Source organism: Gekko japonicus, unplaced genomic scaffold (assembly GCF_001447785.1).
Source record: "Gekko japonicus isolate JY-2015 unplaced genomic scaffold, Gekko_japonicus_V1.1 scaffold133, whole genome shotgun sequence".
Classification (NCBI taxonomy): Eukaryota; Metazoa; Chordata; class Lepidosauria; order Squamata; family Gekkonidae; genus Gekko; species Gekko japonicus.
In genome coordinates this window covers 251801-262332 of record NW_015171506.1, presented here as the reverse complement: position 1 = coordinate 262332, position 10532 = coordinate 251801, and the positions used below count along the sequence as shown (strand labels likewise).

General features: G+C 38.5%; 1 protein-coding gene across 2 annotated transcripts in view; it reads right to left on the bottom strand.

Annotated features, from left to right (window-relative positions):
• Positions 1-10532, bottom strand: part of AGTPBP1 (ATP/GTP binding protein 1) — a 146244-nt gene that overhangs the window by 25140 nt on the left and 110572 nt on the right. For both annotated transcript variants that reach the window (XM_015419280.1, XM_015419279.1), the window contains exons 18-22: positions 8487-8574; positions 7447-7591; positions 5398-5551; positions 2607-2787; positions 375-504 (exon numbers count right to left, since the gene is read on the bottom strand). In XM_015419280.1, the coding sequence (XP_015274766.1) occupies positions 375-504; positions 2607-2787; positions 5398-5551; positions 7447-7591; positions 8487-8574 (698 nt within the window). The remainder of the gene's footprint in view (positions 1-374; positions 505-2606; positions 2788-5397; positions 5552-7446; positions 7592-8486; positions 8575-10532) is intronic.

Below are 10532 nucleotides of genomic sequence, written 5' to 3'. Positions count from 1 at the left end.
GGCTCGCCGCCACCGCCTCCTCATTGGAGCCGGCAGGTAGGCAGGGCGGGCGGGCGGGGGGGAGGACCGGCCTCGCTGCTGCTGCCGCCTCCTCGGGACATCGAGCGGGGGGGGGAAGGAGGAGACGGAGCTCTTCTCCCCCCGCGAGTATCGCGGGTCCCCGTCTTGTTTTTCCTAAAATGCATTTATTTTTTTTAATTGGTGGGCACATGGGGGGGGGGTGCACCAGGAGGGATTCTTGCCTAGGGTGCAAATAAATTGGGGCCGACCCTGCAAGTTCACATGTAGTTTTACAAAATGCAAGGAGCGGCATTTTCATACAACAATAGAATGACTTTCAGTGAACTAAACTGGGTACACATACACAAACTTACCAGTGGCAAACGCTTTATAGCAGACAGGTACTGGAGGAGACCCTTGGCATGATAAATTGCAGGATGCAGATCTGGGTTTGGGTTTTGCCATTGTCTATTCAAGTCCTCCCCACTTAAAGAACAGCGATGGCTACAGGAAAAACATAATCTTAATGAGATTTCATCATCCTAAAGAAAAAGTCTTTTCTCCCCAAATAAATGTATGCAACAGCTTATTTTGTACTATGAAGAGGTCCCTCTACATTTTATTAGGCAAAGGGTATTTAAAATATTGTTTTAGCTCCAGTGGTCATTGAGGGGGTTGCTAGGCAACCACAACAACATTGTAAGCCTTCAAGCCTTAGTTTCTGACAATAAAAGGCAGGGAGAGTGGGCAGCCAGCTCAGCAGCAACTGCTGACAGTTCTGGCTACTTGCCACTATTCAGTGGCAGCCACCACATGAAAGCCTGCGGTGTGGTGGTTAGCATTTCAAACTAGGATCTGAGACACCCAAGTTCAAATTCCCACTTTGCCCTAGTGCTCATGGATGAACTTGGGCCAGTCACATACTCTCAAGCCTAATCCACCTTGAGACCAAGTGAGAAAGGCAGACTATGAACAATGTAAATAAAAGCCTACCTCACAGGGTTGTTGTGAGGATAGAAATGAAGGAAAGGAAAGGCATCAAGGCTGCTTTTGGGTTTCCATTGTGGAAAAAGGAAAATGAATTAAATAAATAACAAATATAGCTGAGGATGGGGGGCAGATGAAAGGTTGGTTGTGGGTGGAATGGACAAAGGAAGCAGGAAAAGTGAGACAACTGGCATTGCCAGAGGGAGGGTAACAGGAAATAGTGTGAGGAGGAGGATACAGGGGAAGGAGGAGGATACAGGGGAAAGTGAGGTGAACCCCACAAGTCCACTATTGGATATATGAACAGAGCAGTGTAGATATGAAAATGACTAGACATTTTCCTAAGGCATATGAATATTCCAGAGCTGACATGTTCTTAGTATCTAAAATTTGAATACAAATATCTATGCAGAACATTCACCAGTCCCCACTGACATCCATGTCAAATAAGTATCAAACTAACAGGGTGAAAGCTGAACAACAAACACAACTGATATTCAGCTCACTTAGTGTAAGAAGCCACTATGGCTTATTTAGGAGGTACAATTATTAACATGGCTCATTATGTTAATAAAATAAAAAATCAAGAGAGAAATAATTGTTTTTTAAAAACTCAAAGGGGCAGAAAGATACCATATGGAAAACCATAATGGGACTATTTTCCAGGCATTTCAACTTGAAAAAGGCAGGTTAGAGATGTTATACAGATACACACACCCCGCTCTGCAAATGTTATCTACACACACAGCAATATTTTGACATGGGAAACAAGGCTGGTAAATTGTTAGCCAGTAGGCTTGAAAAAGGAAAGCTAAAGAAATTAGGGATGAAAGAAAGGCACTTAAACATGCCCCCCCTTCCCCGGGCTTCTCCACAATAGGCTCAGGGAAGGAACGGGGCATATTTGCCTGTCTGCCCACTGTCTTCCCAACCTGTGCGCCTTGGTGGGCTGGCTGGGGAGACCGAGAACAGCCATGGAAACATGCCTGCTTCCCTTCCCGATCTTCTTCAGGTGCCCTGCAGCCGCGGGGTGCCTGAATAAGATTAAGAAGGGAAACAGGCATGTTTACAATGCTTTTCTTTCCCTCCCCGAGATCGGGGAGGGATAGAAAGGCATTTAAACCCAACAGCTGACTGGCGTCTGAGGCAGCTGTTAGGTTTAATGAGACCTTTTTCAGTATAGCAAAATGACCCCCCCCCCAAAAAAGCCAGATAATATTGGCTTTTTCGGGTTCAGTTATACCAGTAGCTGAATACAGAACTGATCTGTATTCGGCTTATGTGATATCCAAAAAATATCGACAAGGTATTTTTCGGGTATTTTTTTGGTTCAGCTACAGCTGAATGCACACTCCTAATCTTGACCCTTCAAAAGTGCATAGGCTTACATAATGAAGACTTGTATGTTTGGTTGTGGTTGTGGTTGTTTTGATACACTAGCATGATTGTTGGTGAAGATTCTGATGGAAAACCCCAAAGAATGATCAGTATGTCCTGCGGCATAATGCAAGGGTTCATTCCTCCCCCCAAGGAATGGGGGAATGTCAGTCTGGAACTGCCTGAGAAGCATTTTCCTTAACTCAGTTTCTAAATGCAGCTAAAACCTTTTAACAACTTACTTTCCATTGATGACCCCATCTGGGTTAAGCATTGGAACAATTTTAAAAATATAAGATTCTCGTAATGCCTGGGCAGTGGGATTATTACCCATGAGATATTCCAGTGTTCCCTTCATAACCCAGCTTGCATTAGTTTCTCCAGGATGTACACGAGCAGATAAGAATATAAAAGGACGGTTTCCTAAAAACAACATAAAGAAGAATGATACAACCAATTGGTCACTGTCTGAAGGAACTTAAAAGCGAAGTACTATGAATCCCTAAAACATTATTCAAAATATGGATTCAAAATATGATTCAAAATATGAATTAAAAATATGAAATACATTTTAAGCAATTCAGGTAACTGCTGGCAGCATTTTTATATATATTAAGGCAATGTATGGAACATACAACCAGACATTTATCAACATCTTAATATTCACTGGGCACTATCCAGGCAGAAATCAGTATTTTTTTTAAAAAAAGTTTATTTATTCACGTTTTCCATACAAAAAAAGAACAAAAGACAATGCCTAATACAAAATAATCACTTTGTGGAGGTTTCATTAAACATTTTTTCCTATCCATTTATTGACTTTTTGCCATTTTTTTGAAACTTAGTTTCATCTTTTCCTGATAGCATCATATTCAACGTCCATTTCTGCTATTTCTAGGATCTTTGTAACTATTTCTTCTCTACATGGTATTCTATCTGTTTTCCAGCATTTCACAACAAGAATTCTAGCTACTGTGAGAATATATAATATAATACATAGTTCGTTATACTTAATTCTATCTGTTATTATATTAAGCAGGTATATTTCCGGTAAGAGTGGCAACTCTACCACCATGATTTCTTTTATTAGTTGTTTAATAATTTTCCAAAATTTTTGAATCTTCTCGCAGCGCCACCATATATGATAATACGTTCCTATATTATTTCTATATCTCCAACAATTTCCAGAAACATTTTTATAACATTTGGACAGTTTGTCAGGGGTCCAGTGCCATCTATATAGCATTTTAAATATATTTTCCTTATATGATGTGGATCTTAATAGTTTAATAGAATTCCATGTTTTTGCCCAGTCATCTATTGTTATATTATGTCCTATATCTTTCATCCATGTTACCATGGATGGTTTTAGTACTTCTTCTTGCATCTCGTCTTCCAGTAAAAAATTATATAATTTCTGAATCAGTTTATCTGCTGATGAAAGCCATATTTTATCTATTGCTAGTTTTGTTTTCACAAAGTTTTTTTAATCCTTGATATATCTTGATTGTAACTGTACTTTTTCCCAATTGGTGAGATTAATATGCCTTGATTGCAGTGTCTCAAAGGGCTTTAATTCGTTGTTTTCATTTAAGAGCACGTCGTATGTTATCTTTTTGTTATCTGTTATTAATGTCGGCATTATAAAAGCCTCTAGTGGGGAGACCCATTTTGGTATTTTAGCATAAAATCTTTCTTTAAATTTTTTCCATATCTTCATTAATGCCCCTCTTATTATGTGATTATTAAAATTCTTTTGTGTTTTATCTTTATCATACCATACGTAGGCATGCCAGCCCATGTATAGATCATGTCCTTCCAGTTTTAATAATCTCTTCTTCCAACAAAATCCATTCTCTCACCCAACTCATAGCCGCTGCTTGATAATAGAGATACCAATCTGGTATTCCGGGTCCTCCTCTGTTTTTTCTCTCTCGAAGTAGCTTCCATTTCACCCTTGATCTTTTTGATTGCCAAATAAATTTTCTAACTTGCTTGTTTAATTCATCAAAAAAAAATTTATTTTTCAATATGGGTATGCATTGCACTAAGAATAATATTCGCGGAAGTATATTCATTTTAATAGTTGCAATTCTGCCCATAAATGATATGTGCAGATCATGCCACTTTTGTAAATCATTCTTTAGCTTTTCTAGTAATACTTTGTAATTATTTTCATATAAATTGTTGTTCTTATTTGATATATTAATACCTAAATATTTAACTTTTTTACTACTTCTATTTTTGAAATCATTTGAATTTTGGTTATGTCTTCTTTAGTACAATTTTTGTCAAGATTTTAAAAAAATATTTATTTTGAGTCCCGCTATTGCTCCATAGTTTTGTATTACCTTTAGTAAGGGTAGTATAGCTTTCGTCGGGTCCTCCAAAATAAATACAAGATCGTCAGCGAAGGCTTGTAGTTTAAAATGCTCTCCTTTAACTTTAAGACCTGTAATTTCCATATTGTCTCTCACCAAATCGTTCAGCATTTCTATCCCAAAGATAAATAGTAATGGAGAGAGTGGACATCCTTGTCGAGTCCCTTTTTCAATAGGTATACTTTGTGTTAACTCTCCATTTAGAATTATTTTGGCCCATTGTTCTTTGTATATTTCATATATCATTTTTGTAAAATTTTGGCCACATTCCCATATTTCCAGTTTGTATTTTAGAAAGTCCCAGTTAACATTATCAAAGGCTTTTTCCGCATCCAAAAACACAACAGCTAATTTGTTTCCTGGATGTTGTTCATAATATTCTATAATATTTACAATGGTTCTTAAGTTTTTCTTTATTTGTCTTTTTGGAAGAAAGCCTGTGAAATCAGTATTTTTAATTTCTCCATCAGTGAGTCCCTTAAACAGCTACCTAGCACTCAATGAAATTAATGAGATTTTGAAACTTAATGTTGGAATTGATTATGAGATTATATAAACAACTTACAAACTCAAGGAGAGTAAAGTTTACCAGTTGTGTATTAAAATAGCTTCAAACAGATCTCAGTGAATAGGAAACAATTATTGTACTTACTGAACTGACAGATATGTTCATAGTAATTTGATTCTGGCATGGCTGTTATAGTGAGTAAAGGACAGTTGTTTCCAGAAAGGGTCTCACACAAAACATCGTGTCGGAAATATATCTGCTGAGGATTGTATGTAGATTCCAATTTTTGAAGGTGCATCTTTATAAAACAAACATACTGTAAGCTTCTGAGAAAGGCCCCTTTATTTGCCACAATTTTAGGTGCTTTCTAAATAATAACAATTTTGAACAAATTTCAAAAACCTCATGTAGTTATTAAGCTATTAAGTGTTATTAAACTGACTTAGTCTAATATAGCTTTTGTATAGGATAGCTTTTAATATTTTTCTGTTTTACCACTTTTCTTTCATTAGAGATAAAGCTTTTAAAAATACAGCAAAAAACACTTTAAAGACATCTCTAGTTAGCCTGAAAATAACAGCACCTGGCCAAACTATTTTCATACTCCTCTTACAGAAAGAGAAAATTAGCTATTATAGCAGTACAAGTGTGAAACAGCTGGGAGGTTAAGCATATTAAGCAATCTGTGGTCAAAGAAATGTGGAATGTGAATCTGAGATGTTAACTGTAAGACCCAGAACATGCTGAAGCACTGAAGCAGCTTTGCCCAAATCCTGGCAATGAATGGGCCCATAAGGCAAAATCATTTTCCAACTGCTGTAGCTACACTGCATTTTAATTGTATTGAGTCATAGGATGTTTATTACAAACTACAGTCCCATCTCTTAGGCCTTGGGATGGGGTCTGTCCTATCCTGCCTTTGCAAGTAAAATTGAATATTCGCTTTATCAGACTAGCTGTCTATACCTTTCTGTGAATAGGAATATCATAAAGAACCATAGAAAAGGTCAAATTCCCCCTTCAAGAGATCTTGCCCTTTTAATGGCAAAAATGAAAATCTTAGTGCAGTTTTTGCCATTACTGCAGCACTGTAAATGAAATAACTGTATCTGCTAAAATTCTTCCATCTAAGGCCATAGGAAATCTAGAAGCCTTGAAAAGAGGGGTTATTTGCTGAATCACTGGCTCACTGAAGTTGTGTAGGAGCTGTTTGCTCACTGCCAAAAACCTTAGTGCCAGTGTGGTGTAGCAGTTAAGACTGGTGGAATCTAATCTGGAGAACTGGGTTTGATTCTCCACTCACATGAAGGCTAATGGGTGACCTTGGACCAGTCACAGTTCTCTCAGAACTCTCTCAGACACCTACCTCACACGGTGCCTATTGTGGGGAGAGGAAGGGAAGGCAATTGTAAGTCACTTTGAGACTCCTTAGGGTAGAGAAAAGCAGGGTATAAAAACCTACTCTTCTTCTTTGTGCTCCATGAATCAAGACAGAATGAAAACCAGCTAGTAGTGCAGTATAAGCATCTGCAATATAGCAGAGCAACAGGCATTTCCTCTGACAATCAACATGGAACAAGGACAGAAAAGCATTTATTTGTGCTGAGTTGGTCTTCTCCAGTGTTGTGATATGCCTGTGCAATGACTGTCCCATCAAAGTCTCTAGGACTTAAAAAATGGAACAGTAAGCACAGCAGAATTACTCCGTGAAGCATGTTTTTCCCAGATGAGTATTTTAATAGTTACCAAGAATTAATTTCTTAAAGGACCTATTTCAGCAAGACTAGGGTCAAAATGATGAAACTACATCAGCACACTATTTTGAAATAACAATGTTGACATAAAATGTATATATAAGAACTATTCTTTTGTAATCCTGAAGAAGCTTGGATATAGATTGTAAAACAGCCACTGAAGTAAAAAGGGAGTAAATAATATTTATGCATTTCTTAGATCAATTACACGGTAATATTGAACTTCATGCCAATCTTGTACAAGGGCATGACTTGTATAGAATTAGCTATTTTCCTCAACATTACAAGTATCTCAGTTTGTTCTTAAACAGAATGTGTTTTAGTATTTAGGATCACTGTAAAATTATCATACACATACACTTCAGATCCATAAAAGTGTGTAATGAAATCACATATATTAACACAAATTCTGCATGTATCCAAGTTCAAGTGAGCTCACCATTAAAGTTGAATAAGTATATGGATAATGGTAAGCGAAGTAGCAAACATCTTCCTTGTGTGGGAAGCTAACAGTGAAGGTAGTTGTATAGTAGGATTTTCCCTTCTGACCTCCAGCAGCAGCTGAGCTTCTAGAAAAATGATTCCTAAGAACAAAATATTAACGTTAGCTTAAAATAGAAAGTACACATTAGTGTCACCTGGTCCTATGGATTGAAGAAACAAAAGACTTGCTTAAATATTACTTCTAGTCAAGGGTCATTTCGTAGAAAAAGAGCTGCAGGAGCTCATTAGCATACCTAAGAGGCTATTAGCATAATAGTTAATTAGCATATGCCACACACCCTGCCATCACCGGATGTGATGTCAGAAGGGGAAGCAAAAGGGGGGAGGCATCTTCAAAAGCCTCCCCTTCCCTTCCCCAGACTGGCTGGGAGGGGGAAGTGAAGAGAGAAGAGGTTTAAAGGGGCCATAGAATAGAATGGAAAGATCGCGCCGCCACTGCACGATCCCCCACTGCTTTCCCCCCAGCCCGCCTTGGCAGGCCGGCTGGGAATGGGAGGCTTTTGAAGATGCCTCCCTCCCTTTTTTGCTTCCCCAGCTGGCCTGCCAAGGTGGAGTGGGGGGGAAGCGAAGAGTCGTGCTGCTGCTGTGGCGCGACTCTAGAGAGAAGGAGCTTGGGGGTGGGGAGCTGGAGGCGGGGCTTGCTGCCACCGCCATTTGTGCCCACTCCTGGGCTGCTGGAGTGGCACTCCAGCCCCAAATGACCCCTGCTTATAGTACAAATTAACAATGATTAACTGACTCAGTATCTTTCAATTGGTTAACTGACTAAATTGGCTTTCAAACAGTAATTACTAAATCTGTTTATTTACAAAATGTACACACTGCCTCCCTGAACATGATAGTCATTAAAGAGCATAAAAATCTTTCAAATTAACAAACTATAAAAAAGAGCCTACTAAATACTTTTATTTCCCATCAAATATTTTTCTACCCCACTAATTTAAAATCTGATTCTATCAATTAATATATGCTTACTTGTAGTAACAAATATCTGTTCCTACTCGAATCCACCAGGGTTGGCCATTTAATGCATCTTGAACAGAGTACATGAGGGGCTGCATACCTTAAAAAGAAATGATTATTGAATACAGTTGCACATATTCCACAGAATATACCTGTCTCTCATTCTATTTGGCAGCCAAACTATGCTCTCCACTGCCCTGGAGAGAAACTTATTCTAGAACATTACTTTTAGAAAACATATTTTTTAATATATTACTAAACTGAATCTGCATTCTGAAACCTTTATGATAAAATAATCAGATGGAGCTTTCTTACTTTGCTCACTGAAAATATTAATAAATAGGATGACTTCTACTTCTATTTTCAATATTCTTTTGGATCATTTGTTCTCTTCACATTTGATTTTTATGATACATTAAAACAGTGATACTCAGGGGCACTGTTCCCCAGTATGGCACCCATCCCGTGTTCTAGGAAAGTGGATAAGGCCATTGCCTGTTGGGAATTGGGGTTGGCAGATGTTTCCTTTCCTTTCTTTCTTTTTTGGCCCCCCGAAGGGGATTTTTTAATTGCATTTTCTATATAGACTACAAACTATAATGGAAAAAGGAGGGGTACTACATTTAAGGGAGAAAGAAAAGATAATCACTACTAACTAAAACCCAAGAGAGGAAATCCTCAAATTAGCTTACAGACAATGCCAATTCTTAAAATGCTACGTTTGATGAACTTGGTCAGACATGCTTTTATAACTTTTAAGTCTTAATTTTAACTGTTATGAAAGAACTCCTCAGCATCCCCATATTAAAAGAACAAAACAATATTTATCAGAGGCACCATTCAGAGTCCTTCAACCCTTATTTTTTCTTATCTTGTCTCTTCCGCAGTTTATAAGGACTTTTAGGAGCTGCTGCCCCCTTCTCAGACAGTCCTGTCCAGAAGACCCTGAGTCCAGCTCGTCGCTGGACTTACTGTCCTTTTCCTCTTTATCCCTCTCCTCTGGCTTACCCAGCTGGATTCTCAAAAAGTCCCGTGCTTTGGACACAGAGTCAATCTTTTCTTTTTTCCCCTGAAATTTAAAGGTTACGCCTTCTAGGTATAACCACCTGTAACTGATTGCATTCACTTGAAGAAAAATAATTAAATCTTTGTATTTCTTTCTCCGTTGTCTTATTTCAAATGGAATGTCTTTCAGAATCCGAATAGTACTGTCCCCGATTTTCAAAGGTGTCCCTGCTGTCGCTCTTAGGATGCAATCTCTCACGAGTCTCTTCGAGAATCTCATTACAATTTCCCCAGGCAGATTATTCTTCTTTATGTATATGGAGTAGGACCTGTAGACAGGGGTCGTTTCGTAGAAAAAGAGCTAGGGGAACTCATTAGCATAATTCATTAGCATATTCCACCCCCCTGACATTACCGGAAGTGTGTCATAAGGCCACACCCACCACTCAGTTAGTCTTAGTCTTAAAGGTTAGTCTTAAAGGTGCTATTTGTTAGTCTTAAAGGTGCTATTTGAACTCTTGGACTATTTTGCAGCAACAGACTAACACAGCTAATTCCTCTGAATCTAAACCCACCACTCAGGCTCCACCCCAAAATCTCCGAGGCCAAGGTATTGCCAACTCAGAGCTGGCGAGCCTATCTGATGGCACATGTGAGGGGAAAAAAAGCAAACTACCCATGTCAGGTAAAAAGGATAGAAGTTCAACACAATTTTATCTATTTTCAGTAACTGGTTTGTTGAGAGAAAAGCAACAACAAGCACATCAGTGAAGACCTAGTACCAGAGTGCCAAAAAGGAAAGCTGTTTGGTAATAGATGAAGTACAAAATATGTAGCTATTCACATTCCAGTTACCAGAAGTGTTCCCTCTAACCTGAGTTAGTGTGAGCTAGCTCACAGCTTTTAAGCCTTTGGCTCACATATTTTTCTCTTCACTCAGGAAGGAGGGCTCCAGAGGCAAACTAACTGATGCAGTAGCCAAATCACTCGCTCACAGCTTTAATGCCAGTGGCTCACAAAGTAGAAATTTTGCTCACAAGACTCCACAGCTTA